The 25,545-nt window shown below is 33.4% G+C and overlaps 3 protein-coding genes across 7 annotated transcripts; 1 reads left to right on the forward strand and 2 right to left on the reverse strand.

Annotated features, from left to right (window-relative positions):
• Nucleotides 1-884: 884 nt before the first annotated feature.
• On the reverse strand, nucleotides 885-9,526 carry LOC106651604 (SRSF protein kinase 3). Of its 4 annotated transcripts, none has more exons than XM_014370183.2 (9): nucleotides 9,415-9,526; nucleotides 8,719-9,156; nucleotides 7,414-7,630; nucleotides 7,026-7,341; nucleotides 6,636-6,959; nucleotides 6,118-6,561; nucleotides 5,742-6,033; nucleotides 5,385-5,669; nucleotides 885-2,216 (listed from the first exon to the last, which is right to left on the reverse strand). In XM_014370183.2, exons 2-9 carry the CDS (start codon nucleotides 9,003-9,005, stop codon nucleotides 2,120-2,122), a joined length of 2,262 nt encoding a protein of 753 aa, XP_014225669.1. In that variant the 5' UTR covers nucleotides 9,006-9,156; nucleotides 9,415-9,526; the 3' UTR covers nucleotides 885-2,119. The 4 variants fall into 4 exon arrangements, with proteins under 4 accessions (XP_014225669.1, XP_014225670.1, XP_014225671.1 ...); XM_014370184.2 differs by lacking the exon at nucleotides 9,415-9,526 and adding an exon at nucleotides 9,288-9,384; XM_014370185.2 differs by lacking the exon at nucleotides 9,415-9,526 and having other exon boundaries at nucleotides 6,684-6,959; nucleotides 8,719-9,390.
• Nucleotides 9,527-12,950: 3,424 nt separating this feature from the next.
• LOC106651676 (telomere length regulation protein TEL2 homolog) lies at nucleotides 12,951-20,108 on the reverse strand. 2 transcript variants are annotated; one of them, XM_014370305.2, is made up of 6 exons: nucleotides 19,346-20,108; nucleotides 17,677-17,756; nucleotides 16,733-17,596; nucleotides 16,236-16,664; nucleotides 16,033-16,164; nucleotides 12,951-15,805 (listed from the first exon to the last, which is right to left on the reverse strand). In XM_014370305.2, the coding sequence occupies exons 1-6, from the start codon at nucleotides 19,384-19,386 to the stop codon at nucleotides 13,065-13,067; spliced, it is 4,287 nt and encodes a 1,428-aa protein (XP_014225791.1). In that variant the 5' UTR covers nucleotides 19,387-20,108; the 3' UTR covers nucleotides 12,951-13,064. The 2 variants fall into 2 exon arrangements, with proteins under 2 accessions (XP_014225791.1, XP_014225790.1); XM_014370304.2 differs by having other exon boundaries at nucleotides 12,951-15,823.
• Nucleotides 20,109-23,624: 3,516 nt separating this feature from the next.
• LOC106651675 (oxygen-dependent coproporphyrinogen-III oxidase) lies at nucleotides 23,625-25,517 on the forward strand. Its single transcript, XM_014370303.2, has 3 exons — nucleotides 23,625-23,753; nucleotides 23,964-24,513; nucleotides 24,581-25,517. Exons 2-3 carry the CDS (start codon nucleotides 23,974-23,976, stop codon nucleotides 25,193-25,195), a joined length of 1,155 nt encoding a protein of 384 aa, XP_014225789.1. The 5' UTR covers nucleotides 23,625-23,753; nucleotides 23,964-23,973; the 3' UTR covers nucleotides 25,196-25,517.
• The last annotated feature ends 28 nt before the right edge of the window (nucleotides 25,518-25,545 follow it).

Below are 25,545 nucleotides of genomic sequence, written 5' to 3' on the forward strand. Positions count from 1 at the left end.
AAAAGTTCTGAAAAACGAATAATATTGTTAGGAAACCCAGTCGAAGCAATTTTGCTTCGAAACAGCCTTTTTTTAAATAAAAATTAATGTCAATAGATGTTATTTGACGATGACTAAAGTTATAATAATGTGTGTAAAACTATTTCAAAATTTCAATTGCGTTGACATCTTCCTCCGAAATATTGTTGAATAATTAATTGAACGTCGTCTTCTTTCTATTCCTTGACGTGCAATAATATAAAACGGAAAAAATAACTCACGCAGTGTCTTTAATTTCTAATTTCTTACATATATGGCAGTGATATTTGAAACCTATATAATTGTTAAAGATCATAACAAGTAAATTATCCAATCACTAAGCCTCTTGTTTTTAAAAAGATGAGTATCAAATTATGATATGAAAGAATTTTAATTTAATTATTTCTTTTAATGTTGTTCTTGATTTATATGTGATTTTCTTCTGATATTTTATTATAGTTAAAAATTGTAGCGATAAATTTTTTTTATATATGATATCATTTGGCCTCATGATGAAAAAAGTGTGCAGATAAGTATTTTATAATTCGCATCCATCCATCAGAAGAAGGTTTATAAAATTATAAACCTTTTGTATAAGAATGTGAAATTCAGGAACTATTGTAAGAGTAGTAATGAAAAAATACACACTCGCATTATTTTCTAAAAGAATAGTTAGTGAATATCAATTTGGTGCAATAATCAATCACAAAGAAAAACAAAAGACTTGAAGTACGTCTTGAAAAAAAATCACACGATAAAATTGCAAGTGAAAATGATTACTTATACACCCAAAAAAAATTCGAAATATTATATAAAACATCTACAAAAATATATGCTAAAGAAAAATAATTAAAATATTGCTTACATACGTAAAAATGTAAATACTATATTGTTGTCAGTTGAATGTTACAATAAATACCGTACGAGAAAAAATCTATCTATTTTTTTTATCCACAAAAATAGTAAATGGAATCTTTGGGTTTGAGGTTTTTCAGCATTAATGAAAATGACTGAAATGAAAAAATTTTTTGAGTGAGAATAGATCTTACAATCAGCAATAAGATTCAGTACTTCATTAATTAAGTCACATTTAATAAACCTAAAAGTCAAAAATTTTAATAATTATGGTAGTGCATAATTATTAGAAAAAAATGAAAAACATTCATCTAAAGTACACTATAAATACACATAAATTAAGTCAAAACTCGCTTGCATTATTATTGTACATGTACAAACTTTTATTATTTTAATAATTGAGTCTATTATTTCATTAAATTTCAAAAATATGCAAAACATTTTTAGTTCCAGTAGCTTTGACAATGATTTTTTTGTCTATGCCCAATTAGTTGTCATTTTTAAAATTACAATATTGTGCAAAAATAATTTTTAATATGCGAGGGTCAATTTTTTCGGTTGTTCACACTTTAGAGTTTTCCGTAATATAACAAGTTATTTTAGACATTTTTTTTCAAAAGTACGATGCATTAAATTTCACCGAACAAAATTGTGGCTAATTTGCAAAATTTTAATATGCAAAAATCTCTTGATTATCAAAATGATTATCTCCGAGTTCTGCTGTTTATATCTGCTCAGAAACGAATTTATTACAAGGCTATATAAAAAATTTACTTTTCGATGCTTATAACTATTAATTATGAAAATTTCGTGTCCCTACAAAATTTTACTAATTATTTACAACATTAAAGTTATATTTTTTGGAATGTAATAGTATAATTACAACTTTTAATTCATGCATTACTGGTGTTTAAGAGGTTTTTTAAAAGCAGAAATCTCGCAGACAACTCATTTGTCAAAACATTAATTCTAATACTCGCCCAGGCTAATAGGCAAGTTGGTCCATCTATTTTTTTAATATATTAAACATACAATAGCATTATAAATAAGCACATGTGTATGCGCGCGCGTGTGCATGGGTGTGTGTCTATTCAACAAGGCCACAATTTATTAATTAATATCAATCTTTGACTCTATCTAAGTATATGAAGTTGTCACCTTATATCACGTATGAGTATGCGTGTGCTTGTAAATGCAGTATTAATGAATTATGACAAAAAAATTATGTTTAACAACTTGATTTAGATCAATTCATCGTTTCATCTCTCATTCCTCTAGAATCGTCTTTGAATTCTTCACTCGTGTCATGTGAATCATCATTCTCTTCCATTGAGCTTCTGTCCCTAAAAATAAAAAATTTTAAAAAAAGTTTAAAAAGAATAAATTAATGTGAAAAATAAAGAAATTGGAGTTCAAGACAAATTGTAAAGTAAATTTAAATAAATACATCTAAAAGAAATATTAAAAATAAATGCAGTGTTATACTATTTTTTTACATCTAAAGATTCTCAAATGATTTTCACTCAATTCATTCCGACACATTAGCAGGTGAAAACTCACTTGAATAATATCTAAAGGTTATCATATCATAAATTCTAATCACTACAAATAATACTGAATCGATATTCTTGTTTTTTCACTTTTTTATTATATATATTCTTCTCCATTTCATGTAATAATTTTACGAATGTCGATTTATTATTTACTAATAAATGTCATTTTTTTACACGCGATGAACTTGTTGCGAACTCTTCCTTCGATTACAAATAATGATACTGATAATATAATTTTTGAAGAGAACAAATATGTAACTTTAAACACAAATATTACGTTTTTACTTATCAGTAGGATCATAATACGTAATAATTACATTTTTACATCTTGATTGCATACAAAGACTGAGCTCCGTATGAATATGAAAAAAAAAATTACTTCAAGTGCGTACTTATAGTAGCACGTGGACAATTATGATCAATTTGAAAGATGGTATTCGTAAAAAAAGTACATACTCCACATGTAAACGATAAAATACAATTGGTTGTACTTAATTCCGTGTTTCGTTGGTCTTGACAACATCGAACAGTCGAAGTACTTCAATCGTGCTATTTTTTTTTCACAGTATCGAGAGTGCTCTAGATTTTAACTTAATATTACACAAGTATACGATGAATTTTGTTATGAAAATTTATTATTTACAAAATTATAGCTTAACAAATATTTAGGAAATGAATCATTATTACGGATATGAATTTTTTAAAGTAATTTTTTCTACAGTGGTACAAATAAAATAATAATATTGATATAAATTTGAATATTTCCTGCAGGTATACTAATCTAGCAATTGTTGTAAATAAATATATAATACTTTTTTTTCGGTTTACATAAATTTTACGTTCAATTGTCAGAGACGTTATATCAATATTTTACGATTAGTTACATAACTATGTATTGTTTCGCAATAATTACTTTCAAAAATAAAATTATTTTGTTGTAAATACAAGTGATTCTATGAATGCATATTATATACCCTGTCTCACAATTGAAGTACTTCTACCATGAAAAAGAATTTACAAAACAGTTAAGAGTTTCTACAGAATTTTAAAGCTTCTTAATCCTGGAAATCTTGAGTATTCGGTTTATTATTGTTAATATATATTAAAAATAAACTGTTTGTATCTGTCATGTTAGCAATAATCTATTTTTTTTAAATCGAAAATTACCTATACGAGGAGATTCATATATCAAAAATCGACACAAAAAATGTTATTTTTCGACTATTTGTACGACATGAATAATTGATGATAATTTTTACGAGCTTCAAGTAAAAATTAATTTTTTGAACAAATACACTCACTACTTACAATTTTTTATTATTTGTGTGATTATTGCGGCGGTGTGCAATCAATTATAATGTCTTCGACTTTTTCGATAATTTAAAAGTTCATTAGCTTGAGTCAATATTACTCATGCATTTTCTAATAATTCTTGAAAAGAAAGAGTTATCCGGCTGGCAGGATACTTCAACTATATAATTTTATGTCCGATATTTTTTATGTTTAAAATTTTGCGCAAAAGATAGAGGAAAATCACTAATCTATGCTAGTAATGAACTTTCCCTACCATCTACGAGTATTGTATTATGCATTTTTGTCAATCGCAAAGTGCATAGAATATGGGCTATCATACTTGTTAAGTAAAGTCGCTTAATGCAATTAGTGATGTCTCTTGAGTGTCTTTCAAGTAATCATTTTTTTGTTGTTTTTTGTCTTATAATCATTGGTGAAAATTGGAAGTTATACAAATACTTTAAGAAATAGTCAAAAATCATAATTCTATGAGTTCGTTTGCGTTCATCAATTTTTGTCATTATTGTGATCGTAAATGCGCGATCTTCGGAAATAAGTCGCCATTGGTTTCACCATTAGTTTTTTTTTTTTATGTAAATAATAAAAAATAAAAATGCCATTTTTTAAACAGATTTCATCCACTTCGTCTGATTCATATCTTCAACGATTGGATTTCTCAAAAGTCTCTGCATAGCTTCATAGCCAAAATTGTTACATCTGATTTCACAAGTTTCCAAATTGCGATTTGAAGAAAACGTTAAATCAAAGAATCGTAAAATCTTCATTTACTAAATGTATATAATTTTTTTTCTCAAAGAGAGCACGCGAAAATTCTCAAATGTTTATTTGCTTTTGGTCGAAAATGAAGTTAATGAGTTGTCATATTTAAAGATATTTTACAATTTTCAAAAAATTGTTTTTTCGTTGTCGACCAAATTTGAAAATTGTAAAATGAAAAGTGTTCACATGTATAAATGTAGAAAAAGAATTGTCTATTTTCGCGTACCCTCGTGTTTATTATATTATTGGAGTTCAATATTGATAATCTGTTGGGTTATTTTATTTTTTACTATTTTACGTATGATATAATCAGTACGGCAGGAATGTCACAGCTTTCTCTTACAACACCTGGAAGCTTTGATTTTTGATTGCTATATTAATCCTCACTTTAGTATCCGGTGTGATTTTCCTTATCATCTCAAACATGCTATTAATGTTTTTAATCCTTTGCTTTTTTTTATTGGAAAACATTTTGTTTTCTGCTTACGGTTGAGATTATTTAATTTAAAACTATTTTTGTAGCATTGACTGGTCAATAACAAATCACGCGGTAAAATTATTGTTATATTTGAATTTATAATAAACAAATTTTTACATTTAACGTCTAGTGAGGAATAAGTAAATATTAAACTGTCTTAAAAATGTAACAAAAATGGATTTTAAAATTTTCGATATTAAAAATGAGTTTGAACGCTTCAGAGTCGATCGTTTTTACGAAGTCCTTCGCAATATACTAGGTATATTGTCAAAAAATTATGAAACACAGATAAACACAGACTGAGAGAAAGAGTAATTTAGTGTGACAATTGGTCAATTTTCATGTCCAAGATTTATAAGAAAGTAAAGTAGATAGTAAGTAAGAAAAAAAAATAAAAAGAAATTCACTTGATTTGTAGCCAAGGGTGTTTGAGGCACTCTGCAGCTGTAGCTCTGGTGTGAGGGTCAAATTCGAGCATGGGCGTGAGAAAATCGGCAAACTCGCGAGCTTCGCTTGCTGACCATTCATATTTTTCCGTAAGCACCTCATAAAGACCCCATGGTTTCAGGCCTGTAATATGCTTTAATTCGCCCTTTTTAGTGAAAAATGTGCGCGAGTGACGGCCAGACAATGCTATACGGCGCGGTATTTCACCTAATAGTTCAATTATGTGCGCAAGATGATCTTCATCTCTGTAAAAAAGAAAAAAAATTTTAAAAACTGATTTAACTTATTTCTAAAAACACCCACGATGTCAAATTTACCGGCAATAGTCTTCACCACTGTGTGGTTCGAAAAGGTAATCACCGGTCGCCAGCTCAAACGCCATGCAAGCTGTCGACCAAATATCGGCAGAAGTATTGTAGCCAGCTCCAAGAAGTACTTCGAGCGAACGATATTGACGAGTCTGAATGTCCTCAGTGAATTTTTTATGAACCCAGCAAGCATTGCCAAGATCAGCAATTTTAACTTCAACGTCACAGTCAACTATTGCTGGATCTAATGGCGCTACCGAGGCACGTTTTAGTGGCTTTCTGGGAGACTGAATACTGTCACCTAATTTATAAAAAAATATTTTTATTAATTAAAATTTGAAAAAATTAGAATAATGAAAATCAAAGATTTGATTATATCGCTTACCATCCCCACGATCTTCATTATCCTTGCATTCGACTTGAACATTTTCCCATTCGTGGCGACGGCCTTCGCCCATTGAGTTTTCCATTTTTGTTGTTTCCTGTTCATCTTCTTTATCTTCTTCTATGTCTACCTCTTCGTCGACATTCGATTTCACTCTAGAACGGTCAACTTCTTCAAGCATTGATCCTGCTTCATCGGTAACGGGTGTATCGCCTCCGGCAGGTACAGAAGATTCAGCGGTATCGATGCCATTGACATGCATTGCTGAAGATGCTGGTGCTGTGGAGGAAGAACAAGTTGCTTCTGACATTTCATCAGGAGATTCTTTGTTGCTCTCTGTATTTTCATCGATGCTCTCAGAATTGAGCTCAGTTTCGGTACCATTGCTGTTCGGAGCTACTTCAGTCGCAGGCGACGTCACTGACTCACCATTTTCTTTTGGAGCTATAAAAAATTATTTCAATTAGTAATATTAACTTTAGAAATGACAATTATTTTCACTACTGGCAGACGTTTACCGCTCTCTGAATTAGCAGTCTCAGTCGTCACCAGAGTAGGCATCTTACTTTGCTCTTCCATTTCTTCAATTTGTTCCATTTGTTTTTTGATCAATTCGTTTTGCCGTTTGGCCTTTTTTTTGAGTCGTTTCTTTTTGTTCTTTGACATCTTGGCATTGGGCACTGGTTCTTGAAATTTTTTCGGAGCCGTAGATACCAAGGAAGCTGGCAGCTTTAAACCAAGAGAATGTAATTCCGTAGCTTCGCATGCTAATTTGCGAATATACGATTCGTCTACACAAATCAGCACGTTCTCCGGTTTTATATCCGTGTGAATTATTTTACCTGCAAGTTTATTTTTTTTATAATTTCATGGATAAAAATATTTTCGTTTTACTTTTTACTACTCACATTTATTGTGTAAATAATCTAATCCCTCAAGGACTTGTCGAATGATGCGCCTAACATTATTTCTGGGAATTCCTCGATAATTAGATTTGATGATAAGTTTCAATAAGTTGTGACCTAGCACTTCAAAGACCATACACACATGCAAGCCATTGACCCCACTGATTTTGAAGTCATTCAACAACTGGACGGTTTTGTTGCGCTTTGGATCACTTGGATCTGTATCACGCACATCCTTTAGCAACTTGATTTCATCCAAAGCTGTTTCTGTAAAGTGAGAGGCTGACTTCACAACCTTTAGTGCAACAAATCTTTTATCCTAAAAAAATAATTGACAAATTTTAGAGATGAAATATTTTGATTTTAAAAAAGCAGAGAAATAATTTTTTACTTGTAAGTCCCAACAAAGCCACACAGTGGAAAAATGACCCCAGCCAAGTTTTCTTGTTACATGATAACGGTTTAAAAAAAGATCCCCTATTCTGACTGGATGATAGCCACCTTTACAATAATCATGGCTATCTTCTTGTTCATCATCTTCACTACTAAACATGTCTTCTTCTTCATCTTCTATTGTTTCATTACTTGAACTGTGACTTGGTTCCATCCTTAAAAATTGAAAATGTTTATATTGTTAATTATTTTAAAATTTAAAGTTTTTCAAGAAGTTTTTATCAAGAAAGAATTCATACAGAATAAATTTACAATTGACTCCTATAATTTTGTATTTTTTTAATATTTTGGAAAGGTTATAAAATCATTTTGATTTTTAAAAAGCCATATTAACAATTTAAAATGAACTCCACAATAAAGAATATTTCATATAAATATTTTTTAAATCCAGGACAGATCCATTAGAGCTTTGCGACCAATAAAAATACATGGTATATAAAATAAATATTTAGGGAATATCCCATCTTGAATATTTTTTTAAAATTAAATTAAATATATAAGTAAAACAAAGGGCAGTAGGTAACCTTTATTGAAAAAAATAAATAAATAAATAAATAAATAAGAGGAAATAGTTTGTATCCTTATTTCTCAAGTAGGTAAAACTTTAATGAATATATTATTAAATGTACAAATCATAAGAAAGATCTTAATGATTTTCTCAATAAGATAGTTACCTGAACAAAGACTTTAAATAAAATAAGATTTGCATGAAGTTTAGTGAGTTTCAATGAAGATTGAGTAGTAATTACAACTGTAGACTGGTAGACTGCTAACAACTACTGTTTTAATTAAACATTTTTGAAGAGCCTTTATTTTGATGGAATGTTTGAAACAAATCAGTTTCTTTTTAGATGAATAAACACATATGTAAAAAACATATTTTTTAAATTTAAATATCTAATTATTCTTAGATTTATGTAATACTGTAATCATTTCATAATGGAGAATTGTAGCAAAATTAAGCTTTTAAGCATAAAGACTTTTAAATAAAGTATAATGCAAAAGTAAGTGATTGATTTATAAATAAAATAAATTTTACATTATGAAAAGGTGACATTTGACCTTTAGCGCTCATTTTTTGACTTTTGGTAGCATAAGCTACTGATCAGATGCAATAGTGTTGAGCCAGAATCTTAAAGGTTTACGTATAGACTTACAAGAAGGAAATAAAAAATGTGTTTGAAAATTGTTCATACTGTTGACCCGATGCACCTATTAAAGTAATTTTGGAAGAAAAGCTTACCTGTTGCCATTACCAGTCCAATACTTGGCAGGATCCGTGGCATTATCCTTGTTGAAGCTATTGTTTGTTTGTCCTTCTCTGCTAGTCTGATTCTTGTCGACATTTGTCTGATCAGCTGCATTATCCTGGTTAGTATTTTGATTGGAAGAAGCAGTAGCGGTGGCCGCGGCTGCGGATGCAGCACCAGGAGGCGGTCCAGGTTTGCCCTTGCGCTTGCCGGTTTTATGTCGTTTCTTTTTCGCCTGTATGGCAAGAACTCGCCTATTGACGTCTGACTTGCTGTTCATGTCGATAAGTTTGATGCGAAATGAAGCAGCAGCGATGAGTGCAGGTGACGATGGACTGCAGTGCTGCGCGCGGTATCTCACACGCACATAGACGAAACACTCACAAGCCAACCACCGACGAAACTGACTTTCTTTCTACGTTACTGAGTCACTGAAAAATTTGATCTAATGTTATGATGGGTTGGTTTTGTTCATGTCCGTATAATCGCAGAGGCAACTGGCACGGCTTGTACAGACACACACAAAGTGCCTCTTTTTCTCCCCCAGGGCAAGACAACGTACAGTATCCGCACTGTGCCTGCCTGATTCCGCTCCTCGCTCGCTCCTATTCTATGTATAATGTGCATATGTATACATATTGTATACCTACACACGTATGGTTTGCAAGTGTATGTTTAAATGCGTATACCTGCTCCGTATATGTTGCGTGCGAGTTAGACGACGACGACGGCGACGACGACGACGACGACAACTACAACGACGAACAACGATTACGATTCTTGGGCGATGTGGGTCGAAAAAGGCGAGGAAAAAGTTGAAATTGTGTAGACTATGCGCAAGTCGCGAATGTTAGCAACACGGTTTAGCGAACATGTATAGCAGAATAGACCCGTTTGTTCGTGCAACCGCACGATGGCGCTACCATGTCAAATTTCGCTAAATTAATAAATTGCAAGTTGTTGCGTGCAAGAATCTTCGACATTCTTATACAGCAAATCATTATTTCTGACATTCTATTTTCGATTTCCAGTGTACTGTTAGCAATTCTCTGCAAAAAGTATTTCCACTTGATCTGTTTTGAAAAAGTATGCTTGTAAAATAATTTAAAAGTATTTCGAACGAAATATTCCGAAAACGATATTTTAACTTTAGATCAAATAATTAATTATTATTAATTATATTATTAATTATCGGTTTTTCATAGCGAGCTCTCGAACATTCAAAAAAAAAAATTTATTTCAGACATTTGAAAATTTTTAAACTTTTATAAAAAAATGTTGTAAAAGATGTATGCTTATTTAACAATTGTCTTTATTCAGTCCTTTCACAAAATTTCGAAATATTTTTTGTCGTATTATAATTACAATTCATTGTTTGTAGCTAATAATAAATTAAAAAAGACCCAAAAACTTACTTGACCTTGATGCGATTCAAATTCAATTGACGGTTTCTTGTGAGAATAGAATCTTACAAGATTTATATCAAGTCTTTAATTTTTTAATAATATAAAATCAATGGTTTAGGTAAAATTATTGGAAATTGTTAAGTAAGCTAACACATATAATGATTTTTATTTTCCAGTTCACCGATTTATTGTCAGCATGCAGCAGGTGTAGGTGGATGAAGTTGTGTCAAATGACCTAAATTCATAAATTTTATTAATGTTTATGTTCTTTTTCGATGAATCATATATGTAAGAAGTTTTTTATAACCATCTGCCATCGATATTTTCAGCTGAAATGAAATGCAAAAAATGTCTGTTTTATTTTTAAAAATGATCACATAATAAAAACATCTTGTAATCCATTGAATTGAACTTATTTATTTGCAAATAAATACTCTTATAAATTATTCAATAAATTAAAAATTAAAATGGATTAATTTTTTTTTAATTCGCTCACAAGCCATAAAAATAGTTGCCTCGATTTAAAAGTTCGAACTTAATAATTATTACCAACACCGACGAAAATTCAATGATGACAAATATTTGCGATTCAATATCTGATCATAGAACTGAATAATGAAATAATATATATCAAACAATATTTAAGTTGTTTTTTAGTAAAATATTAACATTTGAGACACAAAAAATAAGTTGATGTACCACTCACATTTTCATACATTTGCTAACAATTGATCAAAATTTTTCTCTTAAAGAGTACGGGATGTTTTATAATTACATAATATCATTTAGTTAATTAAAGACATTTCTACGTCTTAATTTATACACAAGTTTCTTATTTTATTTTTATCGTGAATCTATTTACAATCAAGAGCCGGGTGAAAGGAGGATTATCCTAAATAGTTCAGTCTCATGTATCAATTTTTCTCATTCATTGCTCTCAATTTTCACTTCTACTGCAAGCATTTGACAATTCATTTACTTTCTTGAACAGTAATCGCCCTTCAATAAATGGCTACAAGACTCACAATTTATATGCTTAGCTTTGATATATAACTGTTTTGGGGATATTCAAATTCGGTTGCTAGCCGTCGTACAAGATAAATAACAAAAATACAGTTAAACATTATAAAACCGGAATGAACTCGAATAAAAAATATATTCACTTTCAAAAATTAATATACTTCTATTGAAACTTGGCAAACCTAGCTGTTATGTAACTGCTTACTTCTACATACATTTTTAAAAAAATGATGTGTGCTTTATTTTTTTTATGAATCATTTCATACAATATAGATATGCATACTGCCCCTGTTTACATAGTCCAATGGTTAAATTCAATTACATAAATATAATATTTACTGAATAAAACTTTGCTTCCACAGTATTATAAAATAGGGGATTTTCACTTTTTGTGCAATAAATAGTATAACAGTTGAACTAACGTATATTGATTGTAAAATATTCAACCCTATTTTTGCACCTTTAAAATTCACATTTTTTTATCATAAGAATACTGTTATGCCATATTTAGTTCACTTGAAAATATTTTCATGTAACATGCACATTTTAAAAAGCATTTCCAGTTTGCAATGTAAATGTTGGCATCTAAGATTTATAACTGGAAATGGCAAATTCAACAAAATTTATTTTATTTATTACACATTCACTCAATTTTTTGGTGCATTGAAAAGTAAAAATTTTCTTTACAGCTTTCTAAATAAATTAATTTGTTGCAATCATTTCATATCCATAACTAGCAAAATATAATTGATTAAATTATTTTACAAATCAAACTTAAATACAATTTCTCAAATTTTCTTGATACTTACGTAATTGTAACACATAATTGTAAATGCATCTTAACAATAAATATTTTTTTTCAATAATTACATTTGTGTCTTTCAATTTATGATGCAAAATTAGATGTTTAATTTGGATTGGGAAGCACTTATTTTCTTCATATAACTTACCATATTTTAGATCACACTGGGAAAGAACTATACACTTCTTGATCTCTTATTTTTTCACAACAGTACACTAAATGTATTTTTTTACAATATTTATAAAAAATTTCTCGAGATCCATACACGAGTCTTTTGCCTAGATTCAATTTATACTATAAACGCTGACGTTAATCTCCATCGTTTTCAAAGAAAATATAATGATAAAAAAGGTTTTAAATCTATTGAAAAAAGGTCGTTTTCATTTTTTCTTTGTCTTTTTCTTTTATCGACGAATGAAGACGTGGGGCCCGGTAGCTCTGATGGATCAAGATTAGGAATGTGAAAGATTTTGTAAGGCATTATTATTATTTCTAATCATTGGCTTGATTGTGGTGAATCATTGAAATGCAGGAAAGAATGTTGCGTTTGGTTGTTGCTGTTGCTGCGGTTGTGATTGGGGTAAAGGCGAGCTAAATCCCAACGTACCTGTAAAATAAGCGAATTTAAATTATTATAGTGTATACGTAAATCATTAAAAGATTCTTTTTTTTTTTCAATTTTCATACCCAATGGCGGCCGAGTCTGATGCTGTGGACTGTTACTGGCTAGCTGGTTCATTGTTGGAGCGGATCCAGCTTGTTTTTTGCTGCTCATTATATTATCGAGATCGATATTAAGACCTGCACCTTTCCACGTGGAACCGACTTGTATAGCCGATTGATGCTGCTGTTTGTTATTAGTTGTTGCATTCATTGGCGTAAGTAAACCTAATTTTTAAATTAATTAATTTTAAATAAAAGGGAATGCGTAAAATAGTAATAAAATAAATTAAAATGTATATACAATCGATAAAAAGAATTGTGTTTTTTGCGTTGATTTAAAAAATTAAAAAAAACGATTTATTTACTTAATAACAAAAATTCAAGTTTGTATGATCATACTAATACATAGTTCATTTGTTCGAAATGGCATTTTTAACAATGGAAAGTATTACATCAAAGAATTCATGAGGTATAAAACTTGTCTGGCGAGATTCTGGCAGTCGGCATCAGTATCTGCTCTGAACATGTTGACAGAAGTAACATCTAATAACCACGACCTTAAGTCTTCCAAATTCAGCGCGAGTTCTTGCTTGATTATGAATTCGGGTACACTAACGAGTACCGAAGCAATGCACTTGATTACGGCAAATCTGACTCGAGCTTGTTCGTGATATTTGAGCATCCAACAAATTTCGAGCAATTCTTTGGCGACTTTTGGTGCACTAGGACAGTTCTGGGCAGCTGACATTATAGTAGCCAATGTTTCCAAGTATTTAGTTAAGAGTAAATCTTCGAAATCACGGAAGTTATGCGGCAAAGTGTAAACAAAACTATTTCTGTCGCAAAATCCATAAATTAGAGGAAAAAAGAACGAATCTACGAACTTTGAGAATTGATTGATGGTTGTTACGGGCGGCTTCGATTTATGAGCAAAATGTCTGGTCTTGTTATGGAGCCTCTCTTCAACGATCTCTTTCCAATCTAGGCCAGGATTTGTATCATGAGCTGGGTCGTCGAAATCGTCGTCATAGAGTGTCTCGTACTTGCGCGATTTATCGGTATTGATAATCAAACTCACGGTTTTATTAGGTTGGACTTTTCTTCTCTTTGGTTCCGATGTATTCTCATGAACTGGAATTTTAGACAGTCGCTGAGCCGATTCGCTCAAGATGTTTAATATTAAAATGCGCTGTTGAACAGAATATCTCGATATTTCAGTGTGGAATTCTCGACAAAGGAAATTTGCCGTCTCTTTTGGATGGCACATGACAATGGCTACACAGGACCGGAAAATGAGGACTTCAAAATCGTCCACTTGACTGCGTTGCGTAAGATTGAGATATATATCGAGTAATTCTACGGCGAATGTTTGATCATCACGTGGTAGTTGAGCCAATATAAGATTCTCACTGGCTTTTAGTGTCTCCTCGAATATGTCGGCTTCTTGTTCTTGATTGCGTGAATCAACATTTACAAGATTATCTCGTAAATCACGCAGATAGACTGGTCTGTGCTTCTCCGTGATTTTAACATCGTTTGACATATCATAAGGTACTAAGTCATCGTCACTATCCAATTCCTCATCGTTGCTTTCTTGGTGGATTGTTGGTTTTTTTACAACGCTGCGAGCAGTATAACTAACGTTAGGGCACACGTCAACTGTTTCACCAGTGACAGTTTCAAGACCAGAAATTTCTTTAAGAATCTTGCATTTTACACCCAAGTCATAAACTTTCTTATTCGCTGGATTAGGAAATTCCAGATCGCCAATTAATAAACTTTGTTGTGATATGATAGAAATATTTTTTCTTTCTTTTTCGTTAAAAAGAGTTTTTAGTACTTCCGCTATATTGCTGGCACTCTCTTTCAGACCATCATATTCAAATTTTAACGTTGGTACATCTTTGCACTTGTCCTCCATTAACAAATTTGTAATTAATTCGCCAGTAATCATCCCAACAACTCTCAAATCTTGATCCATTGCGGATAAATGCGTGGAAACACCAGACATTATTAATTGTAGTATTCTATCTTTTTCAGGTAGTCTGAGACTACCCTTTATAGATTTCATAGAGAGAACAATCAGTTTAGTAATGTAAAGATGTTGTTCAAAGATCGTATGATGCATTACACTTTTATCGCTCCAAATTTCAAGAAGCTCCGTAGCAAGATCCAAAAGAATTTTGTCCTCATTAGTTTGACTTTGGTAAATGCAAGAAATGAGATTTTTGGCAATTACATCTTTACTAAAGTAAGACATAAATGGAAGTTTCTTCATAAAAATGTAACGCCAATCAGGGCTATTAATTAAGGGAGATAAAATTGAAGAATTAAATTTATCGTGCTCTAAAAACAGAACAGCTATTGTATCAATGCTCTGAGTACTGATATCTTGGAGAATATTTTGTATCAAGCTCTTCATACTAATATCCGAAATACACCATTCTATGAGAACATCCACAAGTGTTGTCCAATTAGATCTAATGCTAAAAAGCATTTTGTCAAGAAATTTTGAAATTACACTAGTATTAATTTCAATTTTGTAAGCTTTATCAATTTCATACAGAAAGTGGATTGCTCTGAGAACGTGAAACGAAAGAATATCTGTAAAATTGTCAGACCTGAAAGTGAGAAGAAAATCACGTTCCATTTTATTAGCAATCCGACTAGGTACAGAAGATATTTCTTGAAAGAGTGATTGCCAGATTTCATCATTACAGTGATAATCCAAATTTACCTCTTCAATTTTCCGACTCGATTTTACAATAGCAGAATATAGAGCATCACTTTTGAAAAGTTCTTCCATAAGTAACGCATGACACTTAATGACATTCAGATTCATAGCTTCCTTTAATGCTTCGTGGTGGCACAACATTATTTCATTAAGAATTCGATTATCGGCTCCATCAATAACAATTAAATGTTTTACTATTTTATCCAATTGATCATTTGACACAGGCCAGTTATCATCAAATGTGTTCATTAAATTCTTCAAAACTTCACTGTACAAGACGTCATCCAGGTTGTAGTCAGAATCTTCACCGACGAATTTTTGAGGTGTCAACGTTCCTGGTAGATACTTAACGTATTCAAGGATATACTCGTTGATTTTTTTCAATTTGCTTTGGCTTTTGGATGAACCCACTGCTCGTAAGACTTCTATTAGTTGCTCGCCCATGCGTTTTTCCGCTTGAATGCCAAAATGAGCTATAAGTATAGGCTATCGTAGTCGGCCATGTACGAATTTTGTATACACGCAAAAAACACAATTCAGCAAAGAAAAGAATAGAGTGAAATTTTCCTATGTTCTTGCGAGACTACGAGGCTAGCAATGAATCAGTATTTGAAATAATATTTATAACGCAGTTTCAAAAGCTGACACCATTGGGAAAAATAAAACAAATTAATTTTCTCACCTGTAGTATTAAGAGCATTCAATGGATTTGTATTCATCAAGTTAGCATTATTCAGATTATTTTGACCCAAAGAAGGCACCATCGGGGCGTTAAAATCTGTCAAGTCCGACAAAAGATCGGTATTCGATAGAGCTAAAAAAAGTCGATATTAATGGTACACCCACAAAATAAACAATTGAAGAAAAATTAAAAATGATACTAACTGGAATTATTATTGCTATTATTGACAATCTGTGGCTGAGAATTCAACAAGTCATTTCCACCGAAACCAGTGTTGATTTGTGCACTCATTGGCGTTGCACTCATGAGATTGTCCAGCGCGTTACTGCTTGCAATGTTTGGCATTGAGGAGTTAAGCAAAGACATCTGCGGCTGTTGAACTGTCTGATGCTGCGAGATTGTAAGACCATTGTCAAAGGCTGAGGTGAAATCAGCAAATTCGTCTGTCGTCGATTTATTCGTTGTCGTCGTTGCGGTTGCCGTCGTTGTTGTAGCATCAAAAGCTGAAGCAAAATCACCAAATTCGCCGACGGTCGGTTGAGCTATCACAGGCGCTGCAGACGCAAGTGGAACGTAATTGTCCGCAGCTCTTGGATTAAAGTCGTCGTCGTCGTCACCTTTCACCACAGCACCTGAAAATATAAACTTCGATCAGTCAAATGTTTGTCATATCGAGCTCCAGCTTAGAAGATATTCTTACCATTATTGTCATTTTGCGAATCGAATATATCATTGAGAATATCATTTCTGTTTTTTTGTGTCGCTACTGGCGGTTTCGTCGGCTCCTGCATAAAATTCTGTTCTCGACCGTAGTTGGCTGCAGCGCCGAGATCCACTTTCTTGATTACTCTCGGTGCTCTCGTAGGTGACACAATGCTCGTAGCATTGGGCTGTTGTGATACGACTGAGCTGACTTTTGGCAAACGTTCGGCATTCTCGTCCTTATATTCGCGGCGGTCGAGCGCATTCGCGACAGACCTCGTGTTCGACATTCCGCGCCTATCGGATTCGTCGATTTCGACGTCACTATTGCTTCCATCCTCGAATCCTCGACTTCCTTTTCGGCGATCTTTATCCCAGTCGGTATATCCCTCGCTGCCTCTACTGCCGGTCGTGGTCGAGTTTCCACTCCATTTGGGATTGTCCATCCAGCGATCAGCCGCGCCGACACCCATCCTCATACCCATGGCCTCACTCGACATACCGATGTACTTATCCTTGTTTTTCTTGGCTTTTTTGCGTTCCTCGCGTAATTTATCGTCATCTTGAATAAAATCAATGAGCTCGCGTACTTTGTGCCGGATGTTGATGCCCTGATCTTTGCCAAACTCATCGACGTAAGTGTAATTTTCTAGGGAACGCAAGTCATAGATATGTTCGCGAGATGACGTGACTACTCGTTCCGAACCATTTCTCACGAGGTAGTTCAGCAATAGAAGTGACTTGTAGGTGCGACGCCAATTTCTTTTGTTTTCTTGGAGCATACGTTTCCAAAGCATCGACATGACTTCCGGAAATTGCTCGTATGTGAACGTAGCCTGGGCAAGCTCCTGCATCATACCACCTGTAAACATTTCAATAACTCGTTAAGTGATTGATAATGTTTAAATGAAAATCAGTAGGATTAGACTTTTGTGAGCTTACCAGTTGGGCCCCATGCATCGTCATTGGTTGCTTCGCGCACTTTGGCTTCAGTGTCGGTGTAGTTCATTACGACGTTCGTCCTGGAAATAACAATAATATATTTTATTCCAGTCACGTGTTGCTTTATGCCGAACGGTTCTTTTTTCTCCTTTCACCCTTGAAGGAATAACTGCTTATACGCGAAGTATACATTTCCTTATTTGAAGAATAGATTGGAATTGCATAAATCTTGCTTGTACTAGGTATAAGTAAGTAGCTATTTTCTCTCCTTAGAATTTGAATATTTTCAGGTAAATTTGAGCTTCAACGTACCCATGTTTTAAGCAAGATTAAACTTTTTATCGAGTGACGAAAGATATTGATAAGATAAAAAAACGTTTACAAAGCGATCGTGCGCGGCCGAATCCACTTGTGAACGTGTTTACTCGATTTAGTATTTATAATGTGAAAACGCAAGTTCAACTTGTTGAAAAATTAAAATTTATTATATTAATTTATTCTATGAAAATATATGAGAATTATTTATTGTAGAGAACTTGAGAATTAAATGTTGAATATATTTTATGTAATAATAAAAAAAAATTAAAAATTACCACCTTGGTTTAGATAAAGATTTGCTGAATCTTATCTACAACAGCGAGCACAAATTTGAAAAAATACATTTTGGAAACATTCATGTTGCATACAAAAATATCCCATTTAAACTATTTTCAAAAGAAATATCTAAACAAATTTATTGAATCATATAAAGTTTCATAACATGTTCAACTATTTCAACAGTTTAATATATTTTATTATTTTTCAAAATTACAATTTTACTTGCTTTTAAAAATCTCATGATTGATTATGATGACTTAAACTGATGGCCATGACACATTATTATCAATAAAAAAATGTTTTATTTCTTTAATAGCTATAGAATTAAGTTCAATTATTGCAGTAACAGAGACTAATACGATTAACGCACTTGACAAGTGATCAAAATTTTTTTATTGACAGCATTGGTGTTATTAAATAATGGAATCAAAGACTGTATTTATTAGAAGTGTAACAAGTACACACATAAAAGGATGAATATTTGTTTTATTGGTTCATATTGATGTAGGTAATAATGATAATCACTGCTTTAATTGATCAAAGGACTATAAATAGATTATTCAAGCCTGTATTATTGTGAGCATCTGCGTCAATAGTATGAGAAATAATTTTTAAAGTTAAAATTTTAAGATTGCTGTGGTGATATTTAAAAAATTGAAATAAGTTTACATTGTATGGTATCTTGAATTGAATGTAGTAAGTTGCAAATAAACATTCTGTTTTAGGTAACCTGATAAGCACACTCAGGTAAATAAATGCCATCATGAAATCAGTTGCATTATAGAAGAAAACCTCGAATAAAATAACGTGCGAAACGAAGTAGCAGCGCTATGTAACAAAGTTACCGAGTCTACATGTAAAAACCTTGAAATTTTCTGATTGTGTTCAAGTGATATGAAATTATTCGTTAAAATCTAGAAAAGAGATAATTGCAAAAATCCTAGTCACGAGTCAAGGTTCATTTAATTACGAGCCATCGTGAACGTTGCTTATACGAAATTAACAGGACGCGGAATGAAGACATAAATGATAAATATTGTATTTGCACCAGTGCAAACGTAATTTTACTTACGCCTTATCCATCAATTCACGCACTTTCCACATGTTCATCATGTTGAGTAGAGGTTTTGGAAAAAATGAATCGCGCGAAATACTACAATTTGCGGGCGAAAAGAAAGGATTCGCGATGAAACGAAGAGGAAAGTTTCAAAACTCCAGCCAGATGTTGCGTGGTGTCGGTTCTTTCTCCGGGGCAGCGGGGCACTTATGCACGATATTTAATGTATTGTGGCTCGGCAGCGTTAGTGTGACACACGCGCATACGGCAAATTTGCCAGGCTTACGCGAAGCAGCAGCAGCGCAGCAGCGAGACTCTATACTGGCTGTTCGATGGGACAGCTAAATAACACTTGTCGACACACTCGTTCAGGCCGTCGCACACCTCGCGCGCGTATATTTACGTTGCGTGCATACATATAAGACTGACACATATGTATATAAGGTATCAGCAGCTCGGAGCAAGCGCGAATGCTATATACAGGTATGAGCAGAGACTCGAGCGACGATAGGTAGATAGCAAAACACGGAACGTCATCAGTGCTGATTCGCGGTAGCCATGTTCCTGGATAACTGCGGCTATAGAGACTTTCGAGTCTCGACTCTGCGTGCCCGTGCTGCGACGTGCGTTGATAAGTGCGTTCTCAAAGATTTCCGTATTGGCGCGCGCGATAAAATATACGATCGCCCTCCTCTTTTCGCAATCGCTCGTTGCCACTTTCGACTTCGAACAATCCGAACGCTCCGAGGTTTCGTTCACGAGAAGGTACTACGCCTGCGTGTCATTGTCTCGCGCCTCGTCGGCTCACTGCAAAAGTTATAATACGTCTGTAGGTGCGTGCCGACTGTCGATACACCGAAACCTACTTATAATTTGAACTCATAAAACAGGTGCCTGCAGTTTACGTATGGTATGCATAGTCGTGCTCGAAAAATGCCGCGAGTCACACGCACACATGCCTCGCTCGTACAACACGTGTACGTATATGGCTCGTGCTTATGTTTATACTGCACACATGTTCTATGCACACATACGAGAATCCTTATTAATTTATTATGAATAAACGATAGTCCTAAAAACAGACTTAATCATAATCAAAGTTTCGCTGTTTTTAAGTTTTTCTCGAGTTGGGCTCGACTCGTAAATTCGAGTCAAATCAGGGAAATGTGTTTTTTTCCATAATTTAAACTTTTGCAATTGCATTGAAGTATAATTTTTTATGTTTTTATATTTTTGATGTATGTAGGTATTTATATTTTTAATGTGTATAAACTTTGTTCTGGATGAGATGCCAAGAGAACAAAAACACAATTGAACATTTTTTTGTTTATCAATATAAAAAGAAACAAAAAATCATTTTTTAAATTTATTTATTTGCGTGATAAAGAAAATATTCATCATTAAATAAGGCTAAATCGCAATTATGCTACTTGTCACTTTGCTAATCGTCATCGCGGGTTTTGGACTGCAGCGGCCAAGCAAATATGATATAAGTCTTTGTTCATGAATGAATCGTCGATATAGTACATTACGTCACTCGTACGCGAAGTGGGTGATTCTCGCACGAGTCTCAGTTTGACGCCCGAGCGCAGCGAGGGTGACAATGAGACGAGGGCGAGAATCACCACGCGCACGAGTGACGTATACTATTTTTTATCACGAGTTGCGGGAAGTATGTAATTTCGAGAAGTATCGTTATTACAGTACTGCTCGGGAATTACGTACTTCCCGCACGCTGTGATAAAAATGATTTTACAACACTCAAGTGGCAGCTGGTAACGCGGCAGCTCCATGAAACATATCGTAGCCCAGCACTGGAAAAATCTTCTCAACATTATCTCACTCAAGCCCACAATACAGGGTTCAATGGATCCTTTCGGAAGATCAATTAATTTTCTCGACCAGGCCAGCTCAAAGTAGTCCGGTAATGTGACTCGTTTTTCCGCCTCTTCGGGTCGCATTCGGACCAGATCTAAGAGCGATAGGCTCGAATGTATCTTTGTCATTTCCGCGTGGTTTATGAACTTTTTGTCTTCATAAGACCCAACAATCGAAGAGGGCCCGCAAACTTCTTTCTCTCGAACAATCTAAGCGAAGAACGTCATGATCGTCAAGGCGTCGCTTCGATTCAGCTCGTATCCGCTTTTCTCAAGACGTTCGACGACCTTACCATCAGACCAGACGCTAATCTGAATTTAAAAAAAATCGCTTCATCATTATGTTCCGTTCGATATTTCTGGCCAAAATTTGGCCTTCCGTATTTATCAAATTGGAGGCGGCGTCCGACCTCAATGCGAAATAGGCATGTAAAGAATGTATCACTGTACCATTCTTGACCCTTGAAACATGCAGAATGTAATAGAAGACTACAGCTTCTTCCTCTCGAAAAAATTCACGTAGATTTAAAAATTTGTAATTCCAATTTTTGAGTAAACGACGAAGTTGATGGAGAAATTCTCGTAAGCTCTTTTCCCGTGTTTTTTTGTCGTTCGTTGTAGACATCGTTTGGCGCATTCGCACACAATGCATAGTAGCTTATAATTTAAGATATTTTTCAATACTTTTTTTACGATAATCACTTGCTGCAAACTGTCTTTGTTCTTTACACTATCACATCGTAACGTCGTACTGACTCCAGTACTCTAAGATATATAATGTGCAATCTAATGAACACGCAATGGAAGTTCCAAATGTTACCTTTTTTTCGTAAAAATGCAGCTGCACTCGATCGTCTCGGCGATGTTATGTATTCCGATGCTTTACATACACTTCGATCTATCCCCTTTTAGAATATCTATATATTACAGAGTAAAAAACACGTTACGTGGTGTTTTCTCGTTTTAATTCCCATACGAAAAAATTGAGCTCGAGCGGCCGACGCTGGCATTTTTTTTCGGATGCTTCCTTTTTTTTCCATGAAAATTACGTGTAAATGGTGACTGCAGCGCAACTCTAAACTCCGCCTCAATGCTCAGAATACAAAGATATGCAAGTAGCGCAAGCTATGTATACGTACATACATACACCGATATAATTTTAATTCTGTAATGACGAAAAAACGGAAACACAGCGAAATAGGGGTCCCCTATAAGTATAAGGTACGAGAAAATCATATTAATTAAAAAAAATCTTTCTTAATAATTCAGGTTTAAGTAGTAGGGGCCAAAGAGCTTCCTCTTAAAATAATTGCCTTTTTAGGATTTGTGTAGAATTATCCTATTATACCAATTAAATAAGACGCTGTCCTAATAATGTCTGAGAAATGAAAAAACCACGATAAAAACCCGATAAAACTAAAAATCGAAAACTCAAATCAACTCTGCAGAATATTACAAAAGCTCGCCATTGCGAGAGCAGCGAATTTTTTTGATTGGTCATTTAAGGAAGCTGTAGCAAAAATGAAATAAACTTTAGATCGAAGTAAAATTTTAACCGGTGATAGATTATGAAATTGTAAGATTTTTGGTAAAAAAACAAAAAATTTGGGATTTCCAGGCAAACTTGGGAAATAATGAGATTCAAAGTTGTGGCCATTTAACAGTGGTAGTTTTTCGTTGACTGTGAGCTCAAATCACTTTATAAGTTAATGAAATGAATACAAGTTATAGGAAATTTCATTAGCTTTCGAATGATACAATAAATGTGTGTTTCCAGGCAAATAAAAAAGTTATGATTTTTTGAAAAATTTTACCGCAGCCACACCGAGTCACACTACGTAAATTGGCATGTAAATATGAGCACAGCTGTAGCAGACGCTGCTGTCTACAGTGTTCTGAGCAACGCACTGCGGCGCAGCGCAACCCAAGTGCACCTTAGGTCGCTACAGTCTCCGCGATGCAAGGTGGCTCTGTATTAAAACGCTATATACGCAAGGCTATATGCGTTACGCAGCGCACACTTTTAATATCTTTTTTATTTGTCTGGAAACACCCGTTTATAATAATATCATTCGATAGCTAATGAAATTTCCTGTAACATACATTAATTTCATTAACTTCCAAAGGAATTTGAGCTCACAGTACACTAAAAACTGCCGCTACTCATTTGATTCAATGTTCAATGGCCAAAACTTTGAATTTTATTATTTCCCAAGTTTGCATGGAAACTTGAAATTTTTTTGTACTAAAAATCTTGTAATTTCATAAACTATAATTGTTTAAAATTTCACTTCGATCTAAAGTTTTTTTCATTTTCGCTACAGCCTCCTTAGATCGATAAGTAACGAGTTTCGTATCGGTGGCATTTAGCAGACGACGTATGGATCAGTTACAAACAAGACAGTGAGTGTGCACTGAGCAGCGCTGTCAGCTGTGTGACAATTTTCCAATTTGTATTTCCAATTTTGATTGTCGATCAAACAGTGCAGAGGGACGCGAGCTTTTCCGGCGAATTTTAGACCGAAAGCTCGGCTCGACCGTAAAATGTAACTATTCATACGATTTTTTTCTAATTAAAAAACCTCTACTTAAAAATTAACCGTTTCGTGAATAAGTTCAAAGGTTGTGAAATTCGGGGTCAAAGTGCCAATAAAGAATTTTGAGGCTGGCATTTTTTCTCTATAACTATCATGGCATTTTTTTTATTGATATTTATTCATTTTAAAATATAATTGATATTACTCTTTTTTTTACAGAACAATCAAAATGGTCTTTAAACTTGTGAAAAGTTGGAGCAGATTGTATGTTAATTATGAAGCTGTGAAAATAACTACTCAAAAACTTAGATATATAGGAGCTGGAATTCTTACCACAAGTGTAGTGGTATACAGCACTTATCCTGCAAATGTACACGCAGCTAAATCAGATTCAACTTTCAAAAGTTTCATGGCTGAACCTATAACGAACCCTGATCTTTTAAAAAAAAATCGCAAGGATATGAAAACTAAAATGGAACTCATGATTATGAAAATACAAGCTGATTTTGTAAAATCATTGGAATCTTTCGATGATGTAAAATTCAAAGTTGATCGATGGGAAAGAAAAGAAGGAGGTGGTGGAATAACTTGTGTACTTCAGGATGGTACTGTTTTTGAAAAAGCTGGAGTAAATATTTCTGTTGTCACTGGGAACTTACCACCAAGTGCTGTGCAACAAATGAGAGCCAGAGGCAAGAAAATGGATGAAGGTTCACTTCCATTTTTTGCAGCTGGTGTCAGTGCTGTAATTCATCCAAGAAATCCAATGGTTATCATTAGAGAATTATATATTTCTATGGTTATCTACAATTTTTTAATATTAATTTTCTTTTCAGGTTCCTACGATTCATTTTAATTACAGGTATTTTGAAGTAAAAAATAAGGATGGTTCTATTCAGTGGTGGTTTGGAGGTGGCACTGATTTAACTCCTTACTACTTAAATGAAAACGATGCTGTGCATTTCCATAAAACTTTACAAAAAGCATGTGATGCTCATGATCCTAGTTATTATCCTAATTTTAAAAAGTGGTGTGATGATTATTTTCATATTCCACATAGAGGAGAAAGACGTGGTGTAGGTGGGATATTCTTTGATGACTTAGATACACCCTCGCAGCAAGAAGCTTTCAATTTTGTTGAATCTTGTGCTGAGGCTGTTATTCCTTCCTATATTCCCTTGGTAGAGAAACACAAAGATGATGGTTATGGATATAAAGAGAGGCAGTGGCAATTATTGAGAAGGGGCAGATATGTTGAATTCAATTTAATTTATGATAGAGGTACAAAGTTTGGCTTGTATACTCCTGGTGCCAGATATGAAAGCATACTTATGTCTTTACCGTTAACTGCCAGATGGGAGTATATGCATGAGCCTGAGCCTGAATCAGATGAAGGTAGGCTCATGAAAGTCCTAAGAAATCCTAAGGATTGGCTGGGAATTGGTAAATGAATTGATTTATGATTTTCAATGAATCACGAGTTTATCCATGAGATTAAACGAATTGCTTACTCTATGTGATCACAGACTGATAAGAGATGAATTTTGATTATTTATTGAAATATCAGATTAAAGATGATAAATAACACTTGTTATCATACATTTATATGAAGGATTTATCATCAAGGTGTACAAACATCTATTGTTAAGGATATTATATTGTTGACTTGTAATTTGTATTGTCTGTGTATGCAAATAATTTGGTAATGGTAATGTATATATATATATCATAAATAATATTTTTATAAAACGTAAGAATAAAAAAAAGTATAAAATATAATGAGGTTCTTGAATAAAACATT

The sequence above is a fragment of the Trichogramma pretiosum genome, unplaced genomic scaffold (assembly GCF_000599845.2).
Source record: "Trichogramma pretiosum strain Unisexual culture from Peru unplaced genomic scaffold, Tpre_2.0 scaffold59, whole genome shotgun sequence".
Classification (NCBI taxonomy): Eukaryota; Metazoa; Arthropoda; class Insecta; order Hymenoptera; family Trichogrammatidae; genus Trichogramma; species Trichogramma pretiosum.